Source organism: Corapipo altera, unplaced genomic scaffold, assembly GCF_003945725.1.
Source record: "Corapipo altera isolate COAL_440 unplaced genomic scaffold, ASM394572v1 55, whole genome shotgun sequence".
NCBI lineage: Eukaryota > Metazoa > Chordata > Aves > Passeriformes > Pipridae > Corapipo > Corapipo altera.
Window position 1 is genome coordinate 11,441,891 of NW_020884882.1, and position 21,704 is coordinate 11,463,594.

Sequence of the window (21,704 nt, forward strand, 5' to 3'; positions counted from 1 at the left end):
TATCTCTTTTTACCAGAGGTGGTTGGGAACCACCTTTTCCCCAAGGTTTATGTTTTAAAATGCATGACTGCTAATGAGCAATTTCTGACAGAGCTCACATAGGAAAACTTCCTACTGAAGGTGCAGAGAAAGAAGCCGGTGAGGAATGCCATAGGAAATTCAAAGCCACTCTGAACCCCGATCAGATATTTGAATATTTGCTTTTATAGAACAAGAGTTACTCAGGTACCACTTCAGCTGTTTGTAAAATGAAGCATTGTTATCAGATGACACTTCAGTACAGCAGCACTCGTGCTCAACACTGATAATCATGCACATACATAACAATGTGTTACCTTTTTTTTTTTCTAGTGGTTTAAAAAAAACAAGGAAAAAAAAAACCCAAGTAAAGAATAAAAGCCAAGGATAGAAGAGGAATCTGCAGTGCACAGATGTTAATATGTGGATATTGGACATGATGCATTAAAATGGTGCTAAAGGAGTCTTTATGATTTATTGACTCAGTCTGTAGCAGGGAGACAATAATAAGCGGATCTTATCTTATTAAGTGGAACATGTAGTTCCTCTGCATGGGCATCCCCTGCGTCTGCCACCCTTACTCTTCCAGTCTTGCTGTCATGTTTTTCCTGCCGCAGACACAGTTCACATTTCAAGGTTGGACCAAGTTGCTGAGACCCACAGGTCGTGAAGGCACCAGAAGCCCAGCAAAGCAAATCCAGCCATTTTGCTAAAGCAGCTGGGGGAGTGGGGCTGCTGCAGAGAAACCCAAGGAGAGCCAGCACATCAGATAAATTAGGCTAAAGGCATCTTGATTTGAAGCATGTTGCTGAATACACCTCTCTACTTCAGCTGAAATTTTAACTGCACTATTAACGTAATTTATTATACTCATTAAGTACCACAATCGGAGACCCTGTCTACAATAGCTAGTTTTATACACTTTTAAAATGTTAGCAAGTCACCACATTACATCTTAGTCATGAGACTAATGCAGATTACTTATTACTTCTCTTGGCAATCACATAACACTTGTCCTGAGAATGAAAGATGATGCCTTGACAATAATATGCTATAATGTAATAACCCTTCACATGTTATAAAGTGCAGCACTTTTTCTTTTGAGGATCACTAAGTGCTGGGCAGGCATTCATTAATACAGCCTCGCCAGACCCCGGTGATACAGCCATCCCCATTCAAAATTCAGCCACCATGCCATTGTCCCCGTGTGCCTCTGCACAGCTCCCATCCCCACTGCTGCCTTCAGCACAGCCCTCCCAAATCCTGTCGTTTCCACTCTCTCCCTCCCATTTGCAAGAGCAGATAGCTGCAGGCACAGGGTATCTGCTGAAATATTAATGAAGGGAGAAGTAAGTGTTGTTTTAATATTCTCCAGGCCAGTAACCTGAAGTATATAGCAGTTACCTGATATACCCAGGGCCACTCAGCAGATGGGGAAGAAATGGGAATAAAATCTGGAAGTGGTGGCTCTGCTCAAAACAGCCCTCCCTTGAGGTCCCTGTGAGAGACCACAATTCAAACACAGAAGTAATTGCTAAATAATTAGTAACCTACACAATTACTTCCATGCATCCATCAGTATTTTCTGCCCTGAAGGAGCAGTCAATAAAAGTCTGAGATTACAATTATGGTGATTTCCTATCCATCAGAAGGCCTAGACAGCGTGCAGCCTAAAGAGACTTTTCCTTCCTAATGAGTATTGTCAATGGGAATTTTTAACTGCCTTGAGTGTGTTATGTGCAGCTTTACCAGCATCCACGTGGGGCAAATTCACCAATACTGGTGCAGCATTGCAGCTTTGGGCGGGTCTTCCAGGGCTTCAGCTCCTGCTGCTGGATTCATGTGGTCCACATGTAGCTTTCATTGGGGAAGAAAGAAGATGTTTCTGGGCTTTATGGTTAAAAATCAGCATGTTAAAACTGGAACTGAAATTCCAGGAATTAGGGCTTGCCAACGTCCCCTCCCACCTAAACACAAGTTTTGGAGCCTTTTGGGTGCAGAACACACCAGGGAGGTGACAGGTGACCAGAACAGCAGCTGCCCTGCCTGCTCTGCATTCACCAGGATGTGAACCAAAAGCTGTCCAGTGGAACCTATTGGCAGTGCACCAAAAGAAATAATAATGACATTAAACAGCCCTGTAGGTCGGCAACACCTTTTTTGTCCTGTTCAGCTTGCACTTTCTCTTTTTGAAATTAGAGCACTTTCAAAACCCAGGTTGTTCTCTCAAAACTTGATATACACTCCTACTCTTTAATGGTTTCCAACTGTTCCCTTCTCCTTGTTCTTTATTCTTTCCAAATCAAGAGTACTTGTATGAGACCTGTGTATTACCCCTCTTCTGATGGCTCCCTGTTTTCCAGTCTTTCTGCCCAGAAGTTCTCTGCAATAACTGTTACTAAACACATGCTTGTGCTATGTTTTCTCCCACAAGGTTTTTTTCCGTCTCTGCAATTGTTTGATTCTGACTCAGTACAATGGGTAAAATTATTAATAATAAAAGCCACGTATTAAAAGTATTATTTTATTGTTCTTCAGGGAGAAATAGAAGATTATTTCCTTATGTTGGGTTCCATCCCTCTGGTTTAGAATAAGCCATTACTGGTCAAAAATACAGCCAAGTTCATCATGGTGGTAGGTTTTAAAAAAAAGGCAGCAGCAAAATGCAGTATAAACCAAATTATAATTAATCTAAGACTGTAAAGATGGGCAATAACAGAGACTTGGACATTAAAAGTCTAACTTATTTTGTGGCCTGGGTTTTTTGGCAGATTGGGTTTTTCTTTAATAGACAAAATTGCTGGTGATTGCAGCATTGAGTCTGAATCATACCATCTTCCAAGATCTAATCAAGATCAACACTGTCTTGATCAATACAGTTGTAAAATAAGATTTCCAAAAAAAGTACAACAAAGCCATTAAAGAAATCTCAGAAGGCAGCAAAATAATTTCTTGAAGCCGTAAGTGAAAAATGAACTCTATTTATTTCACATTACAATCAAATAGTAATGTGTCTTGATGCATATGTGCACACATGCATCATCATTATTTGCTTTATTCTTATTGATTTTTCCTTCTATGGGCCAACACTCCAGAACCACAATGCACCAGCATCACGGATGCCAACAGGGAAAGAGGCTTCTCAGCACTTCTGACAAATTATTCCTTTAAAGTTCAGACACTTCTATCACCCACAGAAATGAAATACACATTAGACTTATGAGAAATCAACCTCATCTTCAAGCAATTCAAAAGAGCAACCCATGAAACCTAAACAGTTTAGCTGCTGCTGCACATAATCACATAAGCAATGAAACTACCATGTTATAACTGTCCCAGATGGATACAGCATTTCCTGAAAACTAATTCCCAGCATATCCCAGGAGCCAGCTTACAGACAGTTACCCATTTTGTCTTTCCAAGTGGAAAGGTCACCAGAACAAATGCGATCAGGAAGCAATGGCGAGGTTGTTCAGCTGATCTATTTCGAGCACCATGACAAAGAAAACTAATTTAGTGTTATAATTAGAAACATGGAGAGGAAAAAGCTCATTTTGGAGAAGAGCTGCTGCTGGAACGTTTGCATTGGTGCTGATGGAGCTAATCACCTCAGAGAGGTGGAAGAGTGAAACCAAATTATACGTTTAGCATCTTCATGCAAACCAGGTTTGACACTGCAATTGTCTGCAGTTGGGAATGAGCACAAGGTTTAAAGGTGCCCTTACAAGGGAGTTTTCAAAGAAGTAGACAAGCAAACAGTGTTTCAGGACTTTTTTTTCAGACCTTGAAAAAACAAAACTACATGTCACAATCTTTCCTGTTCATGTTTGATGACTACTTTTCAAAGACTACTGGCGATTTGTGTGTAGCTCAGATTTTTAAATGTATTCCATATTTCTTATTATAAAGAATAATAAGTCTCCAAGAATAAGGCTTTTTCAATTTCTCATAATAACAGGAAGTCCCACTGAACTTCTTGCAAATGGAAATATGACATGAATGAGCTAAAGTACACTGGAAGGACTTTCAAACCTCTAAAGTATTTCTTTTCATTGTCTTCTCAAGAGGTACATTTCAATGTTCTCCAGAGGAAAAAAAAACCAACACACTCCAAAAGGAGTTTTCAATTTAAAGGAGATATAGATTGCGGGTTTGGTTACACAAATCCTATTGTGCACCTAAATATGGCAAATTTGCCTGGCATTTCTCTGGGAGTCAAAGGTATCTTTTTCCTGCTCTCACCCTGGTTACATTTCAATGCCCCTTGGCTGCATCAGTGCTGTTGTTTGCAAAGTAGTGCTTTGTAAAAAGTAAAAAAGACCAAGTCAATGACCCAAGCTAGAAGCAATTATCCGAGAATAAAGAAGAAAAAAAAGTCCAAAAGCAGTGCATCATGTAGCTATGTAAGGAACAGAAGTGGGTGATGAAGGATGTGCATTTAGGGAAGATGAAGGACAAGAAAAAGATCAGGAGGGAAGAAAAAGTGAACAAGATGAACCACAATGGATACTAAGAACAGATGCAGACTGCCTCAGTATTTCCTTACTGGAGTAGTATTGGATTTTCCTGGCATACTGATGTTAATCTTTAGAGGCAGTTAACTTGAAGGGAAAAGACAAAAGCACAGCAATATGGGAATTCCCTCTCTCAGGGTACAGAGAAAAGTAAAGCACTAGGATGGAAAGCAAGGTCTTAACTCGAGCAAGGGTGGTGCAAGTGTGGTGTCCTACCACAGCTATTTTAAAGTGCTTTTTCACTGCCTGTGGCTCCATACCTTCATAAGTTCCTACTTCCAAAAGGGTCCCACTTCGCTCCAACTCCAGAAATTCCTCCACAGTCAGGAAGTTATAGTCCACACCAGGCACTTCTCCTTCTCTTGGAGGGCGGGTTGTGCCTGAAAAGAAAAATTAGCACATTAATACTAGTTAATGTTGTTTTCTTACCAAAGGTAAAATGAGGAGTAAAAAAATTTCATAAAGATACAGCAGTAACTGTAGGATACAATTCTGTGAGCTACACAGTGTCAGAAGAGTTCAGTTACAAGTTAGGAGTCCATGTAAAAATAAGACAAGACACAGACCTCTGGTTGAGCTGGAAGTATCAGCTGGAACAAAACAACCAAAAGACAATGGTTTTTTGTATTCTCAGAAAGACTCTCTGGCAAAGAAATCTCTCATATCACATGCAGAAACACAGCTGGAAAAGTTTGGTATCTGGGAATATGCCAGCAATTACCTTCCTGCTATTAGCACTGTCTCTCATATGTCACTAAAATTGCAACCTGTATTCTCAGATAAGACGACTTCTTTTTAGGTTCCATTATTTCTGTATCACTATCTCACCAAATGTTCTTTCACATCATAAAGATAATTTCTCCCTTGTTTCTTCTTAGTATTTTATCTCTATTTATATTATTATTTTTGTTCAGCATTAAAAAGTACCATGAGACAGTTTTGATGCACCATTCTCACATGCTCACTGAAGAGACAACCTGCCAACTGTTTGCACGGAAGTTCATCTATAAGTTCATTCCAGTTCAAGAAATATTTTTGAGTAATAAGTCACACTGAATCTCTCTCCAGCACTTGACAATTTAAATAGCACCCATGGAGAACGAGGCTCTGATCACTGCTACTCTGCCAGCTCTGAAACTCATCTCCCTTTTGACCAATTTACAGCCCTCTGAAGCATAGTGTGAGATAAGTCACTTCATGACTTTTTTGCTAAGATGGCTTGGGCCACTGCATTTTAGGTCACTGAGCACAGCTTCATTGATTAGGATCAATTTCTATTCAACAGCCTTTATTTTCCATGACTCTGGAGGCTGAGAGGTGGTTGGATTCTGTACATCTGAGATTAAACATAAATGACAAATTTACAGATGGTACAGGAAAGTGAATTTTGGAAGAAAGAACAGATAGAGAGTTGGATGTGTCCCAGTGCTGTGGCTGCAACCAGTCTGCTGGCTTGGGAATAACTTCAGAGATGTGGAAACCATACCTAACATTTAATGAAGTATGATTTCTCACTTCTGAGGGACTTTTCCGGCCCCTGGGCAGCATCTTCTCAGTGCATACAATTTCTTAAAATCTCTATAAAAGGACAGAAGAAAGAATAAAGAAGCTGAGCTTCTGGAAACTAACTGGGAAGATTCCAGCTCTCAGAAGTTGAAAGAGCACAAATTTACCATGCCTGCATCTGGCAAATGTTTTCCTCAAGTGCCAGGAAAGCGGAAAGTCTGCTTATCTCCTATTCATCTGAGAGACTGTTCAAGAGGTCAGTCTTGACAGTGACACATTTGAAAGATTATCACTAATTTCCTTGATAGACATCCACTTTCTCTAACATCTTCCATTTCTTGTTTCAAAATAGAAACTCTCCCTTTTTTTATTTTTTATTTACCGTCACTCTTCAGATATCCTCCAAATTCCCATGGTTTTTCTATCACTCCACTTGGAGCTGTGTGAATGGGTGAAGGTGGGAGAAAAAGTAAGGAAGGGGATGGAAATGGTGATGAATATCTTCACCTTACCAGCAGAATTACTCTTTCCTATTTGAAAAGATTGGATTTTGCATTCTTTTTATTTGTGAATCCTTACAGTAAGACTATAACAACTTTTACCAGGTGGATTGTAACAGAACACAAATGTCTTCCACAGATCTAGTCCAGAGAAATACTGAAGCTGCTCGATGTGCCCCTCAGTGCCCCAGTGCCTGAGTTTCCATCCAAAGGCAGGCAGCAAAGTTGAGCAGGCAACGACTGCACAGCTCCCTCCCTGGCACACAAGGAGCATGGAGCACTCACCCAGCAGCTGGGAAGAGGGGTAACAGCCCAAATGCAAGATCTCCTCCCTGAGATCCAACACCTCCATAGACACTCAGGCTGTGAGGACCCTCCCCAGAGCATCGTGTCTGTTGGTCACTGCCACATGCCCCTAAACCTGGCCCACAAGAAGGAAGGAAGAATAATGAAAAAAGTCGCCACAATAACTATGTCCAATGATGTGCTGTAGCTGTCCCATGCCTGGAGCACAATGGAAGTGAGAATTAGACTCTGCAGTGCTCCTCATCCATCAGTCAAACGTCACCTCGAGCCATGTGGCACATGAGCCGAATGACAAAGATCGGGACTTACATTTTCCCAGTAACTAATAACACATATTGATGAGACACAAAGATCAGGGAACTTCAGGACTGCTTTTACTTTATCTTTTAAAGCCTTTTTTTTCCTCTATCTGTATCTTCCCACAGAGAGTATTTATTAATCATCTTTTTTCCCTTCTGAATTTTTATGGCGGTGAAATTGCAGTCAGCAGTTTACTAGTGCTGGCTGCCTATTCGACATGACAATTATATCTGCCATAATTCCTCTGAGCCATTTTAATGGATCTATTTGTTTCATCTCAGTGTTCTTAATTTCCTGAATATGTTCAAGTCGAAAAATCGCAGATGTGCTTGCTATCAGCACGACTGCCTGCAACACACACTGAATGCATTAGGAACACCAAGTCGCCCCGTAAAAGAAAAACATTACATCACAGAGATAACATTTGTCACCTCACTCGGTGCTCAGCAGCAAACCGAGGGAAAATAAAAACTACATTGGTTAGGATTTCTTATCTGGGCAAAGGCGAAAAACCCAACAACTTTCCATGTCGCTGTCTAGAGCAAAGATTGCTTGCAGATGCTCCGGCTGTTATCCTGCTTCACATCTGAACAAGTGTTACTGAATGCAATTCAGGAAGGCAGGGGGAAGGGAAAACCCGCCTCCGTTTTTCTTGTAGCAGAATGACAGGCTGCCGGCTGGACACACGCCTGGCAGATGGCATTTCAAAGAGTTTTCATGAACCATCTGGGATGTGTACAATGATTACAAACCACACTTACAACAAAGCCAGAAGGGCTGCTTCACAAGGAGGGTGGGGGGAGAGGGCGGGCAGGAAGAAAGGGGGGAAGAAAAGAAAGCAAAGAGGCTCATAAGCAAACTCCATGACTTTTCCCAGGCACAGGGCACCAAGAATAATCGGCACCTTCCACCCAGAGCCCCCTTCCACAGCCTGAAACAACTGCTCCACGACTGTGCAGCATGTGTGCACACAGGCCAACACTATCACAGGCTGCAAGCTACCACTGCAGCTCTCTGCTGATAAACTCCAATTTTATTAAGTCTCCCATCATTAACGTGACAATTATGTACAAAGCATGGTGTATGTGTCCTCCTTCCCCCTTTAAATTGCATTTCAGCATCCTTACCACAAGGATGGTCATCAGTGAAGGAGATGACTGTACTTTTATCAGAGCTAATAGCAAGTTAGACCACTGCTAATGGCAGAATTAATTGAGCACAATAAGAGCTGTAGAGAGCCCAAACAAGAAATAACATATTCCATAAGATGAGCCAATCATATTTAAATACTTTAACTTGCCTGATATGTTTGCACTGAAACATTAAGTGGCATGAAATCTTATTGCCATTAGGTTGCAATTTAGCTAATTTATTTGAGCTACATCCATTGTGTGACTACCTCAGAACTGTTAAGCTACAATAAAAAGGAACTGGAACAGAAACTAAGTGGCTACCAAGTCCTTCTGTGCATTTAATGGTAAAGCTTTCAGTGTTATTTGGCTAGAATGTCGCACAACATATAAAACTAGTTAGATATGTTAAATTCACAGGGGAATTGCTCAAATCTCCTGTAGCCACAGAAGACTCACGAAAATAAATAATAAAAAAAGGTTACTGGTTAGCATTACCTTCTCTCATGGTCTGCAGAGGTAAAACTACATAAAACAAGAGTGGCTCAGATGCTTGATGAAATGTTTGCCCAGCTGTTGGTTTGATTATCACACTCAAGCTCTCTCCACCCCAGTTTATTCATGCATCCCTAATGTTGGGCCACAGAAGAGGGATCTCATCACGGGCTGGAGAGCCCTCCTGAGAAACTGCTTCTAGGCACAGGTGAGTTTGTCCAAGCAGAGCCCAGCGCTGTACTTGAACTAATTTAGAGCTTGTCACCCATGCCTAGAATAACTGGACTGTGGGTCAGATGTACTGATGACTATCAACTGTTATTCTGAGTAATTTAAGCACCCATTTAAAAGACAAATAGCAGCTTCTGTTGTGATGCCTATCAACAATGCTGACGCTTACCCAACATGAGCCTCAATTATAGTATGGCCAGGCTGTTAATATATGATTCAAGGGCTGTTTAGCTCCTTATCAATCTACCAGGGCTTCAAGTTAAATTGTTAATAGCCACTGATGCCCTGCTGCTAAATTAATCAGAGTCTTTCTTATTGTAATCTAAAAATAAGACTTCAAAGGGGTTGTAGTCACTTCAATTGCTTTCTTGCTAAAACAAAAACAATTCTTGAGCAGTAACACTATTACCATACACCAAAATAGCCCCTAGCAAGTTATTTAGAAGTTGCCTTTTCAAGTGCAAAATACCTACATCTCCCCTTTGCAAAAAAAAAAAAAAAATTGAAAAAGAATTATTGCTGAAAACTCCTTCTCCAGTTCCCCTGGCTGGCAGTGACAATCTCGTGAGCCACCAAAATATGGCTGATTAAACCTTAAACCACAAGTCATTTGGTTCTCATTTCCACTGACCAGCTTCTCTTAAAATGACAGACAATGGGGGAGTTGTACACTCGAAGTAACGATGTAGTTGCTACAACCATATTTTATACAAGTCACTGGTGGTTACCAGCAGTGAGTGGAACCGTGGTAAATAAGGTTTTAATGTGAAGTGTGCAGGGATGGTCCTGGCTCAGGAAGCTGCAAGGCCAAGAGCTGCTGTGGGGGGTTGCTGAGTGGTTGGCTGCAGGTGGGGTGGGAGGAAGGAAGGATTCTGCTCTTGCCATTGCTCTAAGACTGGTATTTTTGTTCATTCAGCAAGAAGAGACTGCTCTCATCACTACACGAAAAAAGCCCTTCAGCTGCCAAGGAAGAAACATATGAGGAAAAGAGCCCCTTTTCCCTGTGCACAGTGTTTAGAGGTCACCTTCTTCCCTCACATCACAGGGTAATTTGGAGAGCCTGTTTTGGCTCTCCTGCATATGTCACCTAGGGTGCCAGATAACTGGAAGGCAGGACAAACTTCACAGATCTGCTAATGGCAATTGGAGAAGGGAAAAGACAGGGACAACCTGGTCTGTCTCCAGAAGAGGCAGCCTGATCAGCAGCCAAGCTTAAGGCAGAACTTATCAGCAGCACAGTATTAGAAACAGTCTTATCTACATTAACAAAAATAAAGTGTAACCTGTCTGTGAAAAGACACTGTATACAGAACCTTATCTTATTGACTTCTGGGGTTATTCAAAGTAAGAATATTTTTCTTTTTCAACAGAAGTAACAGGAATTGTATTTGAACATTCTTGTGCTATCCATTATACACATGACCCCAGTACCTGCGGAAAGGGATAAGGAGTCATTTATATTTGTAACTACATAAAACACAGACATTTCAGAGAGGCCCAGCCTGTTACAAACCAAACACGCTCAACTTACAAATACAATTTTCTGCTGAAACTCGAAATGCGGGAAGCTCATTTTGGGATTTTAAATGCTATCTGTCCCTTCTCTAGCCTGTGACTTGATACCTATAAACCACAAGAATGTGACAAGCATTCAAAGTGTCTTGGTGGCAGAGCAGAAATTCAGTCCAAAGGAGAATGTGGTCTGTCGCTAGAAATTAAGTCACAGCTCCGTTAATGATGCATGTGCAGGAACAGATGCTGATTGACTCTTCCTGGCCACACAGATAACTGCAGTACTAAAAGCAAATTTCTGTCACCGTGGTCAGCAGGAATGACTGATTAAACCCAGAAAACAGCTGACCAAGACAAAACTGTCTTTCTACAGACAGATTTCAGAGACAAATGCATCGTGTGGCTGCAGTCTAAAGTCATTTTACTTCTCTAGGGGGAGATGGAAAGGATTTGAGCCTAGTATCTCCTTCTCCCACCAGCCTTTCCAGCAAGTGGCCAAAACAGGATGCCACAGCAGCAGCTTGTGAGGACACCCTCCTGCTCAAAGGACTGTGCCAGCCATGCACACGAGTGATGGCAGGTTGACCCTCAGCACTCATAGAAGTTGTTTTTGTGTCCAGTTGCACCTCTCTGGCTCTCTCCCCTCAAAGACGTACTGACTGCCCGGAGCCTCCCTGGAGTAGTGATTCAGCCAAGCCACACAGCACAGCTTAGATTGTGTAAACCCTCCAGGCAGCAAGTTATTTTTGTCCTTTTTAAATCTATTTTTGGTATTTCGGTGGCCTTCCCTGCCACCAAATAAGAACACTGATAATCTTCAACACATTTATCCTTAGAGAGTTTTGAGGTAGAGAAAGTGGGTTTGTTTCCGGTTAATAGCACAAGATCAGCCAAACCCAGGCTCTCAAAGGACTCCAGGAACCTAATTCCAGAGAAATCAATGGGATTTAGGAAACCCTACAGATCAGGATCAGGGCCTAACAGATTAAAAGGGACAAAAATAACTTGCTGCCGCGTTGGGGCTTTGCAAGCTTGTCTGTGTGTGTTGCTAAACACTATGCCAAGGCTACACAAAGCCAATTCAGCATGAGGGGGTTCACTCTTCACTGTAATATCGGTTTAAAAGAAACTGTTAGTTACCTGATGACTAGAAGTAAGGGTACAAAAGCTGCCACACTCCCCAAGAAAGCCACTTAAAAAGACCTGTTCAAGGATCTATGCCAAATAGTCAAACAGAGCATCACCTCTCTGACCTGGGAAAGTACCACCAATGGTTCAACTGCTGGGTGGCACTTGCTAATGCAGTTACAACCTCTTCATGTGTCCCTCAGAACATTCATTTACTTTGTTCTAAACAACAACGAAAAAGGAGTATTCTGGCATCAAATAAAACACAAATAATAAATACTCCTGGGTTTGCAACAGCAGCAGCTCACCTTCTGGATCCCTTTCTTTGAGTGATTGCTGTTACCTCACCAGACACCTGCAGCCAAATCCCTCTCATTTCCCACGAGGTGGGACACCCACCAAGAAGATTAAACTTCATGAACTAATGAATTTGCCATTAATCCTGTGTTCCTGGAGTCCAACAGCACGACATCCACTAATTTAAATCACGAACTACTGATGAAAAAGCAAACTATGTACCTCCTTGGCAAGAATACCTCAGCTGTAACTGTGCACAGTTTTATTCCTTCTAATATATGGATTAGTGTAATAAAGTGTAATTTTATAAATCAATAAAGCTGTAGTAATGAGATTGCCCTGTAATGTTCTACTTTTAAATATTGGCACAGAAATGAATGAAAATTGCCATTTGTGTAAGTGTGGATGTGACTTATGGAAAGGGAAATTAGCTGAAAGTAAATTAACAAGGTGATTATGTACTTGCTTTTATATTCAGTTTCTCTCATATACATTTTTAGAAGCCTAGATAATTCTACAACTGTGACACACACCTTTATTTCAAAAGGACCACCTTTCTTCTATGTAAAAATTGTCATAGTTACTTTCAGTAGAAATGTCTACCTTGGGAAAGGCTACAGCTCAGGATGGTAAATTAAATACATACACTGGGTAATTACAGAGCACCCTGATTAGCTGATATTTTTAATCCTGTAGATCATTCACTCCCTACTATGTCAACCCAAGCCAAATCTGATCCCTGTAGCGCTGCCCCACATCAGTCACCTCCAGCCTCACCATGCTGAGGCACAGCAGTGCTCTGCTCTACATGCCCAGTGCAGTTATGGAAAAGCACAACATGGATTAAGATGACTATTCCATATGAATGTGCACATCTGTGTTAAATACACAGGCCAAAGGGGGGTGTGTGTATGTGTGTGTGTGGAGTGTTTAAAATCTACTCAATAACTCACAGGAGACCTCGGATGTACGGTCGCTCCCACTTTTAAACAAATACCTCATTGTCTTATTTATACTTTCACATTATAGGAAGTAGTTTATCAGGAGGTACAACCTATCATGCTTTATATCTGTTTTTTTCATGGCTGCTTGCAAAGCTATCTGATTTCTGCAAATTGCCAAAGAGAAGGTGCAGCCCAGTCTGAGAGCTTCATAACTCAAGGGCTAGCATTAAACCAAGCCGTGAACTGGTCAGTAGGAGCATTCAGCTGCTGAAAAACAAAATGCCTGTGATGTTTGGCTAAGTGGCAGAATTAACAGTGTAGCATTAAACATTGCTTTTCATTAGCTATCAGATCTTCATGTGGCTTCGTTTAAGTTTTGAGTAGGTCATAGGGGAGTAGAATCATAGAACAGGTAAGAAATAAACCCTCTCAAACCTTTCGCCTGATGCTGCAGACCTAAGACTGGGAGGAGAGGACTTTGGGAAATATGAAGGGCCAAGACAGCAGTTGGGACTGGGTATCCTGTAAACTCTCGCAAGATGAATTGCCAAGTCACAGAGCAAAGAGAGACGCAAAACTGAGAAAGTCAGACAACCCAAGTTCACTGATTTTCCAGGAAACCTTCAGGGTTTTATAAACAGTATGCAATCCTTTTCACCTGCCATGAAGTAGTGAAAGAATTTCCCAATTTGGGGGAAGACAGGCAGCGGAGTCTTGAAGCAGAAATACACTGAACAAGAACCCAACGACCAGTTTTATCAAAAAACAATGAAAACTTGTTTGGGCAATATGTGTGACTCTTGAAACCAAAAGAAGAATAAACCCCCCCACATCAGGAACTACTGTTAGTCATGTATGTGCAAATCCATCTCACAGTGAGATTACCAGCAGTTCATCCCAGGAGCAAGACTTGCCGTTTTCCCCACGACAAAATGTTAAGGAAACTTCCCAGTCTGCCCATCCATGAGAGTCCCTGGCAGCCGCACTCCCAAGGACAGAGACTTTCAGTGCTGGAACCGAAACCGCGGCGGCTCCAGTGACCCGATGGGTCCCCACTTGCTCCTTCCACACCCCACTCGATCAGACCAGGTTTCCTTACCGGATGGACCCCAGGCTGCCCATAGCAAAGTCTCAGATATCTCGTTCCATTGAGCCATTTGTTCCCGTTGCAGTAACACAGAAGCAGCTCAAGCTGGTTCCAGAACCCCTGGGCTTTTATACCCTCGCGTGCAAATCTCGCTCTTCCTCCCGAGTCTTTGGCTCCTGCCCCCGCCCCTGTGTCCATCCACCTAGCTTGTGTCCCCGGTCTTCATCTCCTTTGTTATCGAAAGGGTCGGCAATGCCCGGCTCCTTCTGTGTCTCTCAGTGTCCATTCACCTGGTTGGCATCCCCCATCGTCGTGCCCTTTGTTATCCCAAATGTTGGCAGTTCACGGTCTTTTGTCTCCCAGAGCTCAATCTGCATTTCAATCTGCAGTTTGGGAGTCCAGCTACCTGGACTACATCTGTTCCTCAACAGCACTACTACACAAGCTGCCACAACTATGGAAGAAAGAAGCCATATCTCTTTTCTTTAAAACTTGGATATCAACAAATTTTAAACTCCACAAAACTAGATATCCTATTTTCTCTTCTACTTCAAGGCTTCAGACGTGCCCTATGAACAGATATTGTAATTAAGCTCATAATAAATGGCATATCCAACACAGACCAAACACCTACAGCATTTCAGTTCAGCTTTTATTCAAATACAATGTTTGCTTTTAACATCTGCATATATATGTGCACATATACCCATGAAAAGATATAAAAGCCACAGTAACAAATTTAAAATTATTTGATGTCCAACAGCTCAGCTGCTTCAACAAAGATTCTTTACCTCCCTTTGCTGTTTGTCTTCCTAGGCTGTTTGTACTGCTGAGATAAGTACAATACAATGTGGGTCATCCCTGGTTGGGTGTGATATAAAACTCCTTCTGTTGACTTTAATTGCCCTTCTAGCAGACCTCTAACTTGCAGTTAAAAGTCTTAATAAAACACCTCACCTAACAGCATGCATCTAAAACTAGATCAATTCATTAGCCTAATCTCTGAAAAATTCCACCATAGAAAGAGAGACATAGAAAACATACAGATTGACGTCTGAGGCATTGCCTGAAGTTTGTTTCAGTGATCACTTCCAGTCTACTGATACAAAAGACTCAAAAGAGAGAGGGTTTTCCCCTCTTTTAAAATAACATAACAAACAAACAATCCCCCCAACAATAACTATGTCCTTCCACCACACTTCTACAGGACATCACTGTTGTTATAAAAACCAGTCTTTTTCCCTGAACAGTGTACACTGGAGACACTGTCTCCATGGTACACTTTCTCCCCTAGCCCAGAGCCAGGAAATGCTATAAACCTAATGGACTTTGAACTGTGATAACCTCATCACACTCTTAAAAAGCCACGAGTCTCCTGTGGCTCTTCAGTGTTTGGCTCTGCCCACTCACCAACCCTTGGTTCAGATGAGTCTTTTTCCCAACAAATTCTCCTTGACCTTTGCTTAGTAGTTTTCCAGCTTCATATTTAACACTGACCAACAAATGCAAACGTCTCAACTATAGCAAGAAGGAAGCAGACTATAGAAACATGCAGCCATGTAGCCATATGGATGCACTTACTGTAAAACTCTAGGGAAAGACTACAACAGACAGCAAATCTACCCAGCAATATGTGCATTTAGGCACTATTCCCTACAGATCCTGTCCCTTAATTTTACCTGTTCTTAACTGCTACAAATTTCTGCATTTTTTCAGCAGCTCTGTATGTACAGCATGCTTTAGTTCTTCATGATTGCTATCGCTTCAGCTGGTTGAAAACATTCTCCTGGTTCACTTTCTGTGATGCTGATTAGGTAACAGCTCAGGATGCTAAAAAAATGCCAAACGTTTAGAAGCTGATTGGTGTTTGAGTTTCAGATTCGTCCCTATCGATAACTGGAAGTGTTAAAATGTAAAAGAAAAACAAATACATAAATTTTAATTCTTTTCTTGCCCCACTGAAATAAAAACTATTACAATATTTTATTTACTGTTCCTTTGCTGCAAATTCCACATCCCCCAGCTCTAACACAGAAAGACCTTATTAATTCTTGTAGTTTTGTAAGTGCAATAAAACGCTAAAGAAAGTGCAAGCTACAATACATTCTCCCCACTTTAATTAAAACATTCCCTGGTACAGTAAAAGCCTGCTGGTTAGGTAGTGCATAACTCTGCATCTTTGCAGTCCAGCATAAACTGTCATGTTATTGATAATGTATACAGGCTTCTCCATTGATTTTATTGCTTTTTCAGTCGTACACAAATAATAAAAACCACGCCAACAAATCTTGCCATCATCTACGAGTTTCATAGGATGTACGTTCACAGGGTGTTTTACTCTGCCTTTCTGAAGCCAAGCAACACTCCTATAAAATACTCCAGTGGTTAAACTGGGGACAATGACACAGTGTTTGGCTTAAATGGTCTTCGCTTCATTTCATCTGATTACTTCTAGTTATACTTTCTCTCTGCTAAATGTCCCTGCATAGCCATTTACAGCTCTGAGATCACACAAAACAATCACATTACACACTCCATCATTTTATTAGCTTCTTGCAAATCATTTTCTCCAAGTGCCCCAATTTTAAATGCCATTTTAAATTCATTTGCTGGTTTACCAGTGCCCTGCTGTTGTTGACTGGGCAACAAACATGAGACGCCACACGGAGCTGTAACACCAGCAGCTCCCACTTTCACTGTGGTGAGTAATTCCAGAGTATCTCCAGGTCCCCACCATCGCTGGTTTGAATCCAACATAAATAAACAGCACACAATAATTATCCTCATGCAACTGTCTGGCAGCCCAAACAAATGAGCTGTTCCTTGTCTTGCCTCCAATTCCCAGCAAAGAGAAACACCACCAGGTTTTAGCTTGTAGTTGTGCCCGAATCACCCACAAGATAAGGAAGTAATCCTCAATACCACAATTACCTCCTCGGCTTAGACACGGTTGGTGGAGGATGTCATTATTTGGGATGTTGAGAAGACAGTTTCCCCAGAACTCTGCTTTCTCATGCTACCAGATCAGTACACTCCTGGAAAATGAATGCCTGGAAGCACACAATCACATCCAGGCTTTAGAAAAACCCTGAGATGAGATTCTCTCCAAAGAATCTGTATGTTATTTGACTTAGAGGACAGTCGACTGATTATCAGAGACAACTGTTTTTCTCCAGGACAAGGATATCACATAGTAGATAAGACCTTACTAAAAAAAATAAAGTTTAAACCTTAACTCCAGCACTTATTTTCAAAGTGTGAAGCATTCATCCCCTGACAGCTGTGTTGAGTCCTTCAGACAAGTGATGCAGGTGAAACCACTTTGCCAGACAGATGCTGGTACAGAACTGGTAATGGTACTCACTGCAAATCACCTGCTCAGTTCAAAGCACACAAGTATCCCAATTGCTTCGAGACCAATTTTCATTAGTGTTAAACACATGCTCAAGTTATTGCAGGGTAACAGCCTCGAGGCAATAAATGTTTTGTGAATTAAAAAAAAATAAAAATTGTCTTTGGTCTTAGCTGGGGTTCTGACTCAGGACACTGCTGATTAAACGTGGTCCCCACTGCCCATCATGTTGATGATTCCATCTCTTAGCACCACACGTCCCAGCACAGGACGGACACACTTCACTGGAGGTCCACACTGAAACACTGGGCTGTAAAGAGCAAAACAGGTTTTCTTCACATCTGCTCTCAGGAAAATGGCAACCAGAGGCAGAGCAGCATGGCAGTCAAAAAAGCTGGTTTACCTGATTTCAAGTAGAACTATGAGAAACTGCAAATCAGAGCCGTGATTATCAGACTAGCCATTCATTAATATGTCAGGAGTCTAAATTGCCAGTACAATGACATACAGATGTGTACTTAGATGAAGTCATAAATGAAATACAGCAGTAAAGCTCAAACATTCAAGTAATGACTGGTGATGTATTGTTTTGTGACTCTGGAATAATTTTTTTAAAGAAACATTCTCTCGCCCTGCCAAGGACATGTTGCAGAAAGGCAAAAGAAAATCAGAGAGAAATCCTTGCTACCTCTGGCACTGCAAGATGTGGGTGACCAGAGTCCAATGAATGAGACATAATTTTATGGGAGGCGTTTTAAATATTTAAAATAAAAGGAACGCCCAATCTTCCAACACCCATCAAAAAATCTGAGCAGCTCCCATTTGTCAGTACATTTGCCCTCAAAATGCCTCCAGGAGGGTGGGAAGACGAAACTGCACCCATTTTTCTGATGGGTTATGGAGCAGCCAAGCTGGCAGCCCAAGCTCAGAGCCGATTAGGAAGCGAAAGAGCAGAAGGTCACTCGTGTCCCACAGTTCTGTGGTTAGCAGACAACGTTTTGGAGCTAATAGCATTACGTGCTCTGTGATGCTGATCTGCTGAGATAAACGTGACAGTCCTTGGTGATGGCTTCATCAGAGGGAACTGCTGACTCAATATTTAGGCATAGCAGCGAGAGCTGTTTGTGTGCATACACTGAAAAACAACAGACGACTTCTGGAGCAAAACACATGGGGAAGTTTTTTTCTTGAGGCAATACAAAAGAGCCAAAGTACCTAAAGCACTTTCCCACAGTGACTGTGCAGTAAAGTAAATTAGAGCTCTGTGCAGCAACCATCCATTATCCTATATATTTTTAGCAATTCTGAGATTAATAACTGAAAAGGGCCAATAAAACAGTATTACAAGGAAATACACATCTTTTTGATGAACCGCCACTCACTCCTTTCATATCACTTCATACCTCAACAGAAAATTTGAAGTTTGATATATTCACTATAGCATTTTTCCTACCATTATTGTCATTTGTTTAAGTTATGCTTTACACTTTCTAGATGAATGAATCACATTAATTATTTTTTTTTTCCTCTCTGACTGTTAAGCCAAATTAGGCTACTTCCAGAGTTGAAGGAGAAAACACAATTATTAACGCTTCCAAACATCCATTTGGCAGAAAAATATGGGGAGGGGAAGACATTCCTGTGAGCTGTGAGAAAGTATTTTGTCTGTTGCACAAATAACATCCTCTCCTTTATTGTTGTAGCTGCCTTTCACCTATAAGAATTTTACTTGAGATAAGACTGTAAAGAAGTGTATTTGTAAATCATAGCTCTAAGACAATCTTCAAAATACATAAAAAAATTATTAACACTTGTGTTTGGAGCCAACTCTACCAGGTTAGAATTGCAAAACCTGCAGCTTGGAGAGATTCATCCCTCCTCCAACTCTATCGGTTCTTCCCAGCCCTCCATCAGGGGCCACAAAACTATTATTCCAAGAGCTGAAGCTGATTTCCTGGATCATTTTACTCAATGGGAATCTCATTTATTATTGAAAATAAGAGAAACTTGACCTTCCCTGGAGACTTTTACAGAAGTTCAGACTGGAGGTGAATTTGTCCAACCTGCATAATGCAAGTCAATTCCTCGCAGGGTAAAGCAGCATTCAAAGGGAACAAGGTTGGCAGAATTGAACCTTTTGTGCATAATTAATGCAACCATCGATCAGCAACAGCTTGGATTTGGAATTTTTATGAAAGATAAATGCACAAGGATGAACTTATGCACTTTTTAAAAGTCAAACTTCGAGAAACCTGCTTTGATTAATGAGAGGCTCTCGCTACCACAAACCTAAAGCTGGTATTTTCCATGGCACACGCACCAGTGTCATCCAGCAGGAATGGTTCAGAGCAGATAGTGACTCTTGCTTGTCACAGAGCTAGATACAGTCTGTCTCGTGGACAAGTAAGTGATTTCCTGGTTTATTCCCCACTTGGTGTGTGCAAGCAATTCCCATTAGCACCAGTGGGAGTTACAGGTGTCACCATGAGAAGACACCAATGAAAGCTCAAATGCTGAAGACATTTACAGGCTACTTGAGATACTATTTCATGATCTTTAGCTTATATTCCTCATCCTTTTGGAAATCATGACTGTGGGTTACAGCAATGTGTGAATTTACAAATAATAAGGAATTAATCCAGACTGGTATACATGCTAGTCATGTAGCAATGGTCACAATATTTATATAATTGGACTTATAAAGCAGCTTATTCTCAGCCATACAGCGCTTGCTGTCCTTCTTCCCAGACCTAATAGTAGTCCAGAGGAAAATGAGTAGTTTATTTTGCATGCTCTGTGTTACAGATACAGGCCAGTAACTTCACGGACTGCCGATGGGACTTGTTTACCCAATGACATCCTATTTTCCCATACACTGTTCCCATGCAAAGGACTTCAGATTCCTTGGGTGATATTTAAATTTCTAGGTAAAAACTAGACTTTCCAAAGTGAAAATCTATTATGGAACATTTACAGGTAGATTTTAAGAGAGTTCAACATCAAAAGTTCAAGTCTGGAAGAGGACTGGCTCTGCACTAGCAGACACTGGAGATAGTCCTGACCCAGTTACTTGCTTTGGTAGTGCCAAAACTGTAAAACTAATTTGCCTCTGGGGCTGGAGAAGAGCAGGAGGTGAGGTAACTGCATAGAGAAAATGAATTTTTTTAAGTGCAGTCACAGGCACATCTATAACCATCAGCAGTCCAAGCATCCAGCATAGCTGTAAAATAATTCTGTGACATACAAGATACATCAGAGTAACTGATTTTATAACTTTAAGGGCAACACTATCCTCCCTCTCCACAGTGAAAAAGGCAAGTTTTAGAACTAAACAGGAGGTCCGCCAAAGGCAGTGTTCAGGCATCATCAGTGGAGAATCCCTGCTGGCATCTACAAGTGGTCCCAATGGTCAGTCTCTTTGAAACTATGAAGGGCAGAAAAATAACTCTCCCTATCACATTTTAGAGGGATGGTGCTTAGACAAAGCCACTCTTGCCTTCAGGTATGGGAATGGACTAAACAACCTCCTTCAAGGTCTCCTCCGAAGTCTGCAAATCACAAGAGCTGGCAACACTGTAATCATGCAGTAGAATTTTTCAGGAAGACAGACTTGTTCTAAATTATGTCAGTTGTAGTAAAGTGTGCTAGTAGAATAGGATTTATTATTTTTTTTTAAAGTATCCAAGCCAACTCATTCATCTGTTCAGAGCAGGCCTCTTTCAAATGAGTTTTTACAAAGTGCACATCTACAGTGCAGTCACTCGAGGACAGAGCTCAGCAGCCAAGTATTTATGGATCCATCAGGGCAGGTGTTGCAGCTTGCCAAGCGTAAGAGATTGTGCAACTGGATTATGAGCAACGCTCAACTCCAAATCCAGCCAAGGATCTTTACACACCTGTGATCAATACTTACCAGCAGAGACACAGCCACACACTCATCTCCACATGCAGGCTTATGTAAATTCACGTTGCAGATTAAAGGTTTAAAAGTTTGTGAGGTGTTGAGTTTCCACACAGATAAGCATGATGCCACGTGCTCAGCCAGCTTCCACCCCCTCCTCACCTCCAAGTGCCCTTTGCCCTCCCAGTCCTGCTTGCACATCCCCACCTCCCACTGCTGGCTCATCCTCACACATCCCTTCGGGCAGCACAGCCTGGCAGCCCTCAGTAGCTGCATTTGGACTTCAACAATATCAACTAATTTTAAATGATATTCTGTATAACCTTGGAAACAGCTGTGTATGATGATCGTGGTCCAGGCAGATAAAAGCTGGTAACACATCACTAAAAGAACATGTTTAGAGAGGCAAAAAGAGATGGATGAACCAAAAGGACCATATTCTTCAGCTCTCACTTTTGTACAGAGCTGCAATTTTCCAGCTTA

The 21,704-nt window shown here is 41.4% G+C and overlaps 1 protein-coding gene across 29 annotated transcripts in view; it reads right to left on the bottom strand.

Annotated features, from left to right (window-relative positions):
- The window catches only part of MAGI1 (membrane associated guanylate kinase, WW and PDZ domain containing 1), a 336,815-nt gene that overhangs the window by 83,289 nt on the left and 231,822 nt on the right, over nucleotides 1–21,704 (bottom strand). For all 29 annotated transcript variants that reach the window (XM_027640098.1, XM_027640082.1, XM_027640100.1 and 26 more), the window contains exon 3: nucleotides 4,793–4,912. In XM_027640098.1, coding sequence (XP_027495899.1) covers nucleotides 4,793–4,912 — 120 coding nt within the window. The remainder of the gene's footprint in view (nucleotides 1–4,792; nucleotides 4,913–21,704) is intronic.